The sequence below is a fragment of the Dromiciops gliroides genome, chromosome 2, assembly GCF_019393635.1.
Source record: "Dromiciops gliroides isolate mDroGli1 chromosome 2, mDroGli1.pri, whole genome shotgun sequence".
Classification (NCBI taxonomy): domain Eukaryota; kingdom Metazoa; phylum Chordata; class Mammalia; order Microbiotheria; family Microbiotheriidae; genus Dromiciops; species Dromiciops gliroides.
This window is the reverse complement of record NC_057862.1, coordinates 354931769-354945405: the sequence shown is the minus strand read 5'-3', so window position 1 is coordinate 354945405 and position 13637 is coordinate 354931769. Positions and strand designations below refer to the sequence as shown.

Below are 13637 nucleotides of genomic sequence, written 5' to 3'. Positions count from 1 at the left end.
AAGAAACAAATATATGGGAGATGTTAAAATTATGTAGAACTCTCCATCAGAACCAGGAGTTTGGGGGAACTTCTTACTTGATGATGCAGGTTGTGAAATGTAGTAAGCACATAGAGTTGATTTACTGATCAGAAGAGTACATCCACCCCCAGTAAAATGTCATCTTGATTTAATGTACTTGCTCCTTTTTCTGTCGAAATTTTAACTCTCCTTTGAAAAAAACCATAACACTTAATTTCAGCAGAGTTTGACAGAATGTTTTATGTCTGAAGAGCAATCAGCATTGTTTGAGATAGTTAGAAGAGCTGATTTCATTACCATCCCACTGCTGCAGCAGCAGGGTACAGAGGAACAGCCAGGGAAAACTGCTAATCACTCAGTCCTTTTGATTGGCGTCGGGTTAGTTTTATTGGTGATCCCGCTGAGCAAATCTGCATTGCTAGACATGTCTTCTCTGTGGAATAACTTGGAGAAGTAAAAACACCATTTGAGACATAGCCAAGAGCTCAGAGGCACAACAGAATACTAAAACTGCTTTCTTTTTCTCCTGGTCGGATAGGACTGAGAAATGTTACCTCTGCAAATCCCTGATTCCTTTCAAAGAGTATCCAAGGCATGTAGACTTGTGCCTTCAGATTGCAACAGATGACCAAGGAAACAAACTGGAAAGAGACAATGGAGAGCCTTCAGGTTGTGACAGAAAAAGCATGAGGCAGAGGAACACAAGGGTAAGTTGCTGGATTGGCTGAGATGGGATTTAGTTCATCATTCATTTCACTAATTTATACTTCTTACTTAAGGCCACATTTTCTTTTTGTCTTGGAATTATCTGTATTCTTGATATCTCTAGTTAGAAACTCTGAAACATGCAGAATAGTCAGAATACCTCAGAGGAACAGGGAGATAGCTAGCCAGCTTGGGGTCCAGGCCTAGGTGCTGGTGCTTCTGACCCACCGGCTCAAAGATGGCTGTGTCTTGACTGGGAATTAGGGAGAGTATGCAGGCAGCCTTGATTAAAGATTAAATCATAGACCTTTTCCAAGTACTGAATTCTAACTGAATATACCATCTTAGAGCAGAGAGCAAAATGTAGGCATTAATCTAGCATGTGAGGTAAAAGAGACCCTTTAAGAAAATTACTGCACGGGGCAGCTAGATGGCGCAGCGGATAAGCACCAGCCCTGGATTCAGGAGTACCTGAGTTCAAATCCAGCCTCAGACACTTACTAGCTGTGTAACCCTGGGCAAGTCACTTAACCCCAATTGCCTCACCCCACAAAAAAAAAAAAAAGAAAAAAAAAAGAAAATTACTGCACAAAGGTGGGATATACAGCCAATTGTAGGTCAAATTCTAAAGGAAAATTTTTATTCCTTGGGGCTAGTTAGTTCTTTTGGTTTCAAGGTATGCATTTACTACCTGGAACTGGTGTTACTTAGTATCTTAACCTTTCCAAGTGTACCACAGACCTATGGTCTTTGAGATAGTCATGTTGGGCTAATTCTGGACAAACTTAACTCTGGTCATTGATTATGAATATCAGATGGCTGCCAGTCTGAATGGGGTCTCTGTCCTTGGATAATATTGTTCTTGCCTCATCTGTACTCTAATTGTCCATTGTGTAGGGGATAGATTGTAGTAGGTTAACAAAATATAGCATGATTACTCTATCTGAGCAATGATCTCAGGGTTCACCATCTGGAAGACTGGCAACATGACTCCAAGGCTGTAGCCAGGATACTTATTAACAAACATATAGGGCAGCTAGGTGGCACAGTGGATAGAGCACTGGCCCTGGAGTCAGGAGTACCTGAGTTCAAATCTGGCCTCAGACACTTAACACTTACTAGCTGTGTGACCCTGGACAAGTCACTTAACCCCAATTGCCTCCCTAAAAAAACCCCCCCAAAATAAACAAACATATAAACCAAATAAAATGCACTGAACAATGTATTTCAGTTAAAACTATCCATTCCCTGGATAAATATTTACAAAAATACAAATTGCCCAGGTTAACTGAAGAGAAAATAAAATCCTTAAATAAGCCCATATTAGAAAAAGAAATTGAACAAGCCATCAATCAACTCCCTAGGAAAAAAATCTCCAGGGCCAGATGGGTATACAAGTGAATTCTACCAAACATTTAAAGAATAATTAATTCCAATACTATACAAATCATTTGGAAAAATAAGTGAAGAAGGAGTTCTACCAAATTCCTTTTATGACACAAATATGGCATTGTTAACAAAACCAGGCAGAGCCAAAACAGAGAAAGAAAATTATAGACCAATTTCCCTAATGAATATTGATGCAAAAATCTCAAATAAGATATTAGCAAGGAGATTACAGCAAGTAATCACCAGGATAATACACTATGACCACGCGGGATTTATACCAGGAATGCAGAGCTGGTTAGGAAAACTATCAACATAACCAACCACATCAATAAGAAAACTATCCAAAATCATATGATTATCTCAATAGATGCAAAAAAAAGCTTTTGACAAAATACAACAATCATTCCTAATAAAAACACTAGGGAGCATAGGAATAGGTGGAGCTTTCCTTAAAATAATAAGCAGTATCTACCTAAAACCATCAGTAAACATTATATGTAATGGGAATAAGTTAGAGGCATTGCCGGTAAGATCAGGGGTGAAACAGGGATGTCCATTATCACCTCTATTATTTAATATTGTACTAGAAATGTTAGCTTTAGCAATAAGAGAAGAAAAAGGAATTAAAGGAATTAGAATAGGCAAGGAGGAAACAAAACTATCACTCTTTGCAAATGATATGATGGTATAGTTAGAGAATCCTAGAGGATCAACTAAAAAAACTACTTGAAACAATGAACAACTTTAGCAAAGTTGCAGGATATAAAATAAATCCACATAAATCATCAGCATTTCTATGCATAACTAAGTCTAGCTGCAAGAGAGAGAAATTCCATTTAAAGTAACAGTAGACAATATAAAATACTTGGGAGTCTACTTGCCAAGACAAACACAGGAACTATATGAATACAATTACAAAACACTTTCCACACAAATAAAATTAGATCTAAATAATTGGAAAAATTTCAATTGCTCATGGATAGGGCGAGCTAATATAATAAAAATGACAGTTCTACCTAAATTAATTTACTTATTCAGTGCCATACCAATCAGACTACCTAAAAATTATTTTATAGAGCTAGAAAAAATAATAACAGAATTCATCTGGAAGAACAAAAGGTCAAGAGTATCAAGGGAAATAATGGGAAAAATGCACAGGAAGATGGGCTAGCTATACCAAATTTGAAGCTTTACTATAAAGCAGCAGTCATCAAAACTATTTGGTACTAAGAAATAGAGTGGTGGATCAATGGAATAGGTTAGGCACAGGAGACACAGTAGTAAATGATTTTAGTAATGTACTGTTTGATAAACCCAAAGACTCCAACTTCTGGGATAGGAACTCAGTATTGGACAAAAACTGCTGGGAAAACTGGAAGATAGTATGGCAGAAATTAGGCATAGACCAACATCTTACACCTTATACTAAAGTAAGGTCAAAATGGGTACATGATTTAGACATAAAAGGTGATACCATAGGTAAATTAGGAGAGGAAGGAATAGTTTACCTCTCAGATTTACGGAAAGGAGAACAGTTTATGACCAAACAAGAGATAGGGAATATTATAAAATGCAAAATGGATGATTTTTATTACATTAAATTAAAAAGCTTTTGTACAAACAGAAGCAATGCATCCAAAATCAGAAGGGAGTCAGAAAGCTAGGAAACAATTTTTATAGCCAGTATTTCTGATAAAGGCCTCATTTCTAAAATATATAGGGAACTAAATCAAATTTACAAGAATCCAAGTCATTCCCAGTTGAGAAATGGTCAAAGGATATGAACAGGCAGTTTTCTGATGGAGAAATTAAAGCTATCTATTACCATATGAAAAAATGCTCTAAATCACTACTGATTAGAGAAATGCAAATTAAAACAACTCTGAGGTACCACCTTACACTGATCAGATTGGCTAATATGACAAAAAAGGAAAATAATAAATGGGAGAAGCTGTGGAAAAATTGGAACACTAATACATTGTTGGTAGAGCTGTGAACTGATCCAACATTCTGGAGAGCAGTTTGGAACTATGCCCAAAGGGCTATAAAGCTGTGCATACCCTTTGAGTCAGCAATACCACTATTGGGTCTTTTTCCCAAAGAGATCATAAAAAAGGGAAAAGGACCCACATGTACAAAAATATTTATAGGGGGCAGCTAGATGGCGCAGTGGTTAAAACACCGGCCCTGGATTCAGGAGTACCTGAGTTCAAATTCAGCCTCAGACACTTGACACTTACTAGCTATGTGACCCTGGGCAAGTCACTTAACCCCCATTGCCTGCAAAAACAAAAAACAAAAACCAAAATTTATAGTTGCTCTTTTTGTGGTGGCAAGGAATTGGAAATTGAGGGGATGCCCATCAATTGGGGGAATGGCTGAACAAGTTGTGGTATATGAATGTAATAGAATACTATTGTGCTGTAAGAAACGATGAGCAGGCAGATTTCAGAGAAACCTGGAAGGACTTACATGAACTGAAGCTGAATGAGATGAACAGAACCAGGAGAACATTGTGCACAGTATCAACAACTTTGTGTATTGATCAACTGTGATAGACTTGATTCTTCTCAGCAATACAATGGTCCAAGATAGTTCCAAAGGACTCATGATAGAAAATGCTCTCCATATCCAGAATAAAAAAGAACTGTGGAATGTAGATGCAGATTGAAACATACTATTTCTATTGTTTTTTGTTGTTGTTTTTCTTTTTTGAGGTTTTTCCTTTTTGCTCTGATTCTTCTCTCATAACATGACTAATGCAGAAACATGTTTAATGTGATTGTACATATATAATCTATATCAGAGTACCTGCTGTCTTGGGGAGGGGGAAGGGAAAGGAGGGAGGGAGAAAAATTTGAAACTAGAAATCTTATAAAAATAAATGTTGAAAACTATCTCTAAATGTAACTAAAAATAATAAAATACTTATGATTTTCAAAAACAACAACTATCTATTCCCCATAAAGAATATTTTGTTCCTGTCTTCATCATCGTGAAAGTTCTGTGTTACATTAAGTTTGTTCCACTGGCATAAGCACACTGACAAGCTGCAGGAATCTGAGAGTGTATATAAATTCAGGATCCTGTGACTGATTTTTGTCTCTTGTGCATGACTTGAGACCCTTGCTCTTCTCATTTGTGACTCTGTTAAATAGTGACCCTGACATGGTCTTTGTTAACCCATTCCAGTCTATCCCCTATAGTCCATGGTTGCCTTCTTTTTCTTATCTTTTTTTTTTTTTAAATAAATGTTGTTTTTAATACAGCTCAAAAATATAAAACAAAGAGTCAAGCCATATAGTATACTTCTGTTTTGTTCTCTTTTTTTGGCAAGGCAATTGGGGTTAACTTGCCCAGGGTCACAGCTAGTAAGTGTCAAGTGTCTGAGGTTGGATTTGAACTCGGGTCCTCCTGAATCCAGGACTGGTGCTTTATCCGCTGTGCCACCTAGCTGCCCCCATATAGTATACTTCTGGAAAATTGCTAATTAAAACAGTACAAGAGTATTTACTAGAGTATATGTAATAATGTATATATTTGTTAAAAGGAAAACAATTATATGCTTTAACTTTAAAGTAGTACCAACATTGTTTGTGGTATTATTTCTGTGTGATGCTTTAACTCACATAATTGTAGTCAGTTCATAGGTTGATCTTTACTTTCTATTTTTACTTTATTTTTAAAATCTGCTTTCTTCACAATTCATCACTTTATATTTCTTTGAATATTTCATATTCATCATTGCTTACAACTCATTGTTTGTCCTTCTTATCTGTATGTTCCCATTTGCTAGAAAGCAAAATATTATTTCTGGAACTATCCTACAGCTTTTTTTACCTACAGAGAAAAGTGTGATCTGAGGTAATAGGGTCATATTTTAGGAATTGAGTAGCATGGTGACTTATTCTGCAAGAAGGTAACTGTTCTGTCTCTCTGTTTCAGGAAGGCAATAGGAATGAAGGCCGACTCCTCAGCTTGTTGGAGCAGTCAGAACATAAGTCTGCAGGTGAGCATAGAACCACTTTCACTAACAAGCTCAAAGTGTTTTCTTATAAAGACTATCAGGTAGAAGTCCTGGCCATTTTGGGGAGTTATTTAGGTGACAATTTGGCTCAGCCATTTAATCCTTCAGATTCATTCCACATTGGTGCTGTGTAGAAGAAAAAGAACTGGATTCAGAATTCTCGAGTATGAATTCCAATTGTGTTGCTAATCCAGTTTCTTCTAATGTGAAATGATGGTTTGGGCTTGATCTTTGAGCTCTGTTCCAGCTTTAGATCTTGTATTACCGTAAGGAAGACACCTCTGTCTCCTTTACCCCTCAACCTTTTTTTTTTTTTTTTTTTGGTGAGGCAATTGGAGTTAAGTGACTTGTCCAGGGTCACAAAGCTAGTAAGTGTCAAGTGTCTGAGGTCGGATTTGAACTCAGGTCCTCCTGAATCCAGGACCAGTGCTTTATCCACTGCACCACCAGCTGCCCATTCAAACATTTTTGATTGATTCTCCTAATACCTTGTGCTCAATTTATATATGCTGTAGTTGAACATTAGATCAGAGCTCTATCCTAATCTTACTAGGAAGTTTTCTCATAGAGTAGGTACATACAGGTGAGCCAAGGAACTTTTGATCAAATATCAATATTTACTGAATCACCTGATTCCTCCAGTGATTCCCTAATTTGTTCCCACCCAACAAATCCGAAGTCAGAGAACTGCCAACCTTATTGGAAAAGTGTAGAGCAGAGTATGTGATACTGAATTACGTGATCTGAAGCAAAGTATGATGAAAAACCAAGTTCTCTCTTTCTTCTCTTATCACAGATATTAATATGAAGCCAGAGTCATCAGGAGAAGCTTTCAGGTGAATTCAGAACTGCTGTAATACTTTGAGAACCTGGGAAAGACATACCTGGTTATCTTGTTTATGTGATGTGACATCTGTCTCATTATGTAAATTGGTAATATAGAAAGCACCACACAGCTGGATATGTCTCTGTGATCAAAGTGTGTTTGGGACAGAGTTCATAATCCAAGTAAAAGAAGGTGGACAAGGCTGGAATGTAGTCTTAGATTTCTGACTAGTGTTACCAGAGCCTGGGAATTTTAGTCAAAAGGAGATGCAGCTTTCAGAGATTTGGTGGCTGAGGTTCATATAGTAGACCCCTTGAGGCGACAGTTATTGAACAAACATTTATTAAATACCCGATGGTGCAGAGCACTGTGCTAGCTACTAGGAGAGATATGCAGCTTAGAGAAGATATGTTCATCCATCCTCTCATGGAGCATACATTCTAGGAAGAGAGAGAGAAACATGTATAACCATAATGTACAATGTTACATGATAACGACATTAGAAAATTGCTAATAATGTACTTTGCAATGTTACTGAGAGAAGGTCATCAATGGAGGTTAAAGCTTCATTGAGGAGGTGGCATTTGAGTTGCATTTTAAAGGATAGGGAGAAATCGATTAGGTGAAGAGAGGGGAGCGAAGGTATTTCAGGCAAAGAGGACAGTATGAACAGGAAGACAATGGGCTTCTTAGGTGGGCAGGGTACCCAGGGCTATTCTGCTGTGGTATCAATACCCATCTTTGGAGGCTTTTTCTTTAGAAAATGGGGGGCTCGAGTTTTCCCTGTAAATATGTGGATTGGCATTTGGAACTGCTTTGTGTATCCAGAGGCAGACTATGACAGCTTAGGCTTCCCTACCTTTTCCGGATTCTCTGAATAGTGATTGCAGAAAAAGCAAGCAGACAGCAGTTCCACATCATAAATAGGTAACAGAGAAAGCATTTAAAAAATAATCCTGTTTCATTCCCTAAAGGTGCCCAGTACTTGTTTCCAAAGGGTCTTTTAGGAAACTCTTTGTGTGAAGTTATTTTACAACTTAACCTGTATTATCTAGTCTTGTGAGCCTGTATCATAAGCCTCAGGGTTAGCACAGGAAAAAAAGATTTCTAAAACTTGGTTGACCATAAAATTGGGATAGAGATTAGCTGAGAAAATGTGCTGGTGGTTCCTTGGACCCCTTTGAACTTCTGTTCATTTTCTCCTCCTCATCAGGTCTCTTCCCTCAGAGATGGAGAAGGCAGATGGTAGCAGAGGAGACCAGAGCTCCTTTAACTTAAATGACTCTCCTATCAAGTCTTTTGTTTCTATTTCGGAAGCCAAGGATTGCCTGGTGGACTTTAAAAAGCAACTTTCCATTCGACCAGGCAATCGGAAACGGACCAAAGCGAGCAGAGGAAAGAGGAGAAAATCTTGAACCTCTCAGAATGGAGGATTGACAAATTCTGAGAAGAAATATATGGCTGGACTTCTTTTCAGCAGGCCCTCCACTATTCTTTTTTTTCCTGTTGGTTAGGGTCACTCCATACCGCCTGTCATTGCTAGCACAATTACACAGTCTTTAAAAAAAATATTTTCTATGATCTGTATAGGGAAATGATGTATAGAATTTGTGTTTTCTAATTGCTTGTTTGAAATTGCTTATAGTTCAAAGAAAATTTAAATATATTTATGTATGTTTCTATGAAACTCTGAGGCAGTAAGGTTTTCCTTTCTTGTCTTTGTCTTTGGTTCCTAATGTCAGATGTACTAGTTTTGGAGATAGGGAATATTACAGATCATGTATTTCAGAATTAAATGCAGCATTGGCTTTGGATGTGTCACCAATATTCTTCTTGATCTTAAGTCAGTGTGCATTGTATATTCCCAAGCCCTTTCTGTGGTCACTCCCTTGAACTTTTTAGCGCTCTCCCCCTGAGTTTCATTCCAAGAAGCTCCATCTGTCTGCAACATTCTTCATCTGCTTGATGTTTCCTGGCATCATTCTATAGTCTACACACCAGACAAAATTATAGTTGGCCATTCCTAGCAGCATTTCTTCCTAAAATAAGAGAGTACTTTGAAATCAGTCATTTGTCCAGTCTTACTAGACTCCTGTTAGATGTAGCCATTTCCCCTTCACAGCATAGCCAGTGGGAATGTTAGGTCTAATGTTCTCAGTTAGAAATTAGCTCAGCTCTGCTTAATATCAGAGGTAACAGAGGCAGCAGAGAGCATCTCTTGATTTCCTGGTGAGTTGCACCATTGGATGCTTCCAGTGTAGAGCAGAGATGTGGCCCAAACTTTATCTAATATCCTAGCAGGATTTAAATCTAAAGATGATAAAACATAATAGGAAAAGGTGTGCAAGGTATATGAAAGAGGAAGCTGGGTGTAATGGAGCCAGGATTATCCCCATTTTACAGATGAGGAAACTGAAGCAAGGTTAAGTGCCTTTCCCAGGCTACACCATTAGTGTCTGAGGCCAGATTCAAACTCTGGTCCTTGGAATGGGGGTGGGGTGGGGGCAGTTTTGAATCCTGGCTCTCCTTAATACCGAGGTGACCTTGGAGAAGTCATTAACGTTAGGCCTCAGTTTCCTCACCTTTAACATGGAGGTTTGGACTACATAATCTCTACGGTTCCTTCCAGTACTAAATCCTGTGATTGTTCTGTAAGATTCTTTGTGGCAATAAATCCCCAAATTCAGCTGATAAGAGATATTGACAGAGAGCTAGGTTTGGTCAAAGCCTCTTTGAAGGCACACCAGGAAGGTAAAGGAAGTGGCACCTGACTGAGAATGGACCTTTGACCAGGGAAGCCTCAGCCAGACTTGGTTTCCTCTGACTTCTACTTTTGAAGTCCAAAATTTTTGTTTTTGAGAAGTGGACTGCAATTTTTATTGGGTCTGGGAAGATTTGGTCTAGATTTCCAAAGGCATGTGGGTTAAAAGACACAATTCAGGTCTAAGTTCTGACTGAAACTACCCCCATATTGTTTCAGGGTGTGGGGTGCTGCCATTTAGTTTTTACTCTTTTGGAAAGATGGGAAATAAGGAAACACAAAAGCCTGGGTTCTTTTTTGGTGAAAGAAGGCAAGACTGTGGGGCAACCTAAATGTATGCTGTCACTCTTGCTTCTTCCAAAGTGCTCCCTCGTGTCCCCAAGGGGTAGCAGTGTGACAATGGCACCATTCACTGGGGGTATTGTGACCTGTACCAAGCAGTCATTCTGTACTCATGAGAGGGAGACCCCTCTACTTCTCTTTGGTTCTAAGAAAAATGTTGCATTTTGACTGTGGTATTGATTCTTGCCCTGTTTTTCCTCATAACGAAAAGCAGTTTATCAGTTATGCACCATCAGCTCAACTCATGCTAGTTTTCTCTCTCATTAAATGGCAATTTATTGAAGGTAGATCTCCATAAACAGGGGATGTAGTGTTTATTTCTTTGAAGATAAAGGAAACAAAGAGCTGGTCCCGGAAAATGAATTACTTTTCCTTAAGGTTGAGTAGTCACCATGCAAGTTTGGGTCAATTGAAGGAGGATATGGATTAAGAAAATGGAAACCAAAGAGTGGCAGTTATATCACGAATTCACAAACAGGAATTTGGGGGTTTTGGGGGGGCAGGGTTCCTCTTAATATTTACTTTTTAGGGGTAGAGAATAATTTAAATCTTTCACCAACACCGTACATCAGCTTCAGTCTTACTCTAGAATCTCCCACAGCACCTGGGGCCTTCTCACCCTAGAACATCTCATCGGCAAGTTCCTCCCGGTGCTTCTGTTTGGGGGGGGGGGAATCTGAGGCTTCTGACTTTCCAGACCTAAACACCATATGCCTGTGCCAGGTCCTTTCATCTCTCCTCGACTGTTCCAGCTTTCTTTTGTATGTTGTCTTCTCCCATAAGATTGTAAGCTCCCTGAGGGCAAGGTCTGTCTTCTTGCTTATATTTATTTGTATCCCCAGAGTTTAGCCTAGTGCCTAACACATAATGAATGCCTAATAAATTCTTGTTTCCTTGCTTTGCCTTGCCTTACCAGTGTTAGTAATGAAGTCAAACTGTCCTCTTGGGTTTTTCTTGCCTTAGGGATCTCAACTCAGGAGGTTCCTATTTGTTAGATGGGGAAGCTACCAATAGAAATGACTACTTTACAATTTAGTTGAACTTGTAAGTACTAAAAGATTTTTTTTTATTATTTGTACTACCACAAAGGATCTAGAATGGTAGAACTGGAAGGGATCTTTGATGACTCAAAGAACCTTCGAACATCTGTTGTCAGAGCCAAAAGGGACCTTAAAATACAATCAACTACACTGGTATAATAGCACTTAACTATGTGCCAGATACTAGGCTAATTACTTTACAATGATCTCATTTGATCTTCACAACAACCCTTGGAGGTAGGTGCTATTATGATCCTCATTTTTTTTTTTTTTTTGCAGGGCAGTGGGGGTTAAGTGACTTGCCCAAGGTCACACAGCTAGTAAGTGTCAAGTGTCTGAGGCCGGATTTGAACTTAGTAACTCCTGAATCCAGGGCCAGTGCTTTATCCACTGTGCCACCTAGCCACCCGCTATGATCCTCATTTTACAGATGAGGAAACTGAAGCAATTGAGGTGAAGTGCCTTTCTCAGGGTACACCACTAGTAAGTGTCTGAGGCCAGATTCAAACTCTGGTCTTCCTGACTCCAGGTTCAGTGCTCTCTATCCACTGTGCCACCCAGCTGTCTATATAAAACTTTGGGACTTACAAAGTGTTTTCCTTATAGTAATCCTGAAGTAGATAATATAACAGTTATACCCATTTTGCAAATGAGGAGACTAGAACTTAGAGACCTTAAGTGATTTTCCTAAGATTACACAGCTAGTATAAAAACCAGTACTTGTGTTGAATGAAGCCAAAATGTACCTCCCTGTAACAACCCACTTATTTATGACATTCTTTGGTACAACCCTGTGAGGTATGTAGTGTAAGGATGAAAAGATAGGATGTTGGTGTTTGGAAGGGTTCATGGAAAGTAGGAGACATCTTTTAGAAGAAGAAACAGTTATCAATGAAGTGATCAGTCCAAAGTTGCCACGTGTGGGAGCAGAGACTTGAACCTAGGTCCCTGTGTCCTGTGTTTTTCCCAGCATCATGCTTCCTTATTCTTCTGGTTCCTAGATTTGAGTGAGTTACTTCCCCCAACCTCATATTTTCTGAGCTCTTGGAACAGTTGAAGAACAGTGGAGAAATGAGGAACTGGGAGGGAGAGCCTTGCCTCCAGGCTTCACTGTCCTTATGTAGTATCAGGAGCACTGGATTTAAGACCAGAGGATTGGGGTTCCACTCTCACTTCTGTCACTTTTTTTTTTTTTTTTAGTGAGGCAATTGGGGTTAAGTGACTTGCCCAGGGTCACACAGCTAGTAAGTGTTAAGTGTCTGAGGCTGGATTTGAACTCAGGTACTCCTGAATCCAGGGCTGGTGCGCTATCCATTGCGCCACCTAGCTGCCCCCTCTGTCACTGTTTGACCTTGGACAAATCATATAACTGCTCTGAAACTCAGAATAACAACTATAGATGTGCATTCTGAGGCCCCTCCTAGTTCTGCACAATTCATCGAGCTAAGGATTTATTGAAAATACACTAGATTTAAGTTACCTTGAGTGCATGTTAGCCATGGGAAATACAAAGAAGAGTAAAGAATCTTAGCTTTGGAAGGGGACCAATTAACCACACTTAGCAAAAAGATACTATTTATAAAATTGTCTCCTTGTTTTTATTTTTATTTGTTTAATTTTTTTTTGCAGGGCAATGAGGGTTAAGTGACTTACCCAGGGTCACACAGCTAGTAAGTGACAAGTGTCTGAGATCAAATTTGAACTCAAGTCATCCTGAATCCAGGGCCAGTGCTTTATCCACTGCTTCACCTAGCTGCCCCTTGTCTCTTTGTTTTTAAAGCCTTACAACATCTGGTTAGATTAAGTTCTGCCCACAGGACAGGTTCCGAGCTAGAAGATTCAGAAATCATGGATGATGTGATGATAGAACTGTCAGATTTGGGGTTTGGGGGTTTTGGGATTTTTTTTGTTTTGTTTTGTTTTTTGAGGCAATTGGGGTTAAGTGACTTGCCTAGGGTCACATAGCTAGTAAGTGTCAAGAACAAGTCCCAGAACTATCAGATTTGGCCCCAGACTTGACAATGGTAGGTCTTAGTGTCCTCCTCCTTTATACTTCAGTCTTCCTTACCAGCTAGAGTTGGAAGTTAAATGAACAACTTTGAGCTATGTCAGGATTTGTTCTTCCTCTTGTTGGTCACTAACCTTTGATGCTAGGAATGAGCTACTGACACCTTGTTTTGTTGCCCTCTGCTCTAAAGGGAGTCTTTGGGACCCCCTCTTCTCAATGTGTTCCCTCAAGAAAAAACACTGGACTGGAGCCCATCTTTCTCCAGGAGGTCATTGGAGGCATTCTTCCCTCAGTTCTTTCAAGTCAAACCCCCTAATTTTGTAGATGGAGAAATTGATATTCATAGAGAAGTAATTTGCTTAAGAAAAGTAGCAAAACCAGGGGCGGCTAGGTGGCGCAGTGGATAAAGCACCGGCCTTGGATTCAGGAGTACCTGAGTTCAAATCCGACCTCAGACACTTGACACTTACTAGCTGTGTGACCCTGGGCAAGTCACTTAACCCCCATTGCCCTGCAAA

The 13637-nt window shown here is 39.2% G+C and overlaps 1 protein-coding gene across 3 annotated transcripts in view; it reads left to right on the top strand.

The window, feature by feature from the left end:
- UIMC1 (ubiquitin interaction motif containing 1) overlaps positions 1-10943 on the top strand; it is a 140860-nt gene extending 129917 nt beyond the window's left edge. For all 3 annotated transcript variants that reach the window (XM_043981651.1, XM_043981649.1, XM_043981650.1), the window contains 4 exons: positions 560-728; positions 6061-6124; positions 6939-6978; positions 8182-10943. In XM_043981651.1, the coding sequence (XP_043837586.1) occupies positions 560-728; positions 6061-6124; positions 6939-6978; positions 8182-8383 (475 nt within the window). In that variant the 3' untranslated portion in view covers positions 8384-10943. The remainder of the gene's footprint in view (positions 1-559; positions 729-6060; positions 6125-6938; positions 6979-8181) is intronic.
- The last annotated feature ends 2694 nt before the right edge of the window (positions 10944-13637 follow it).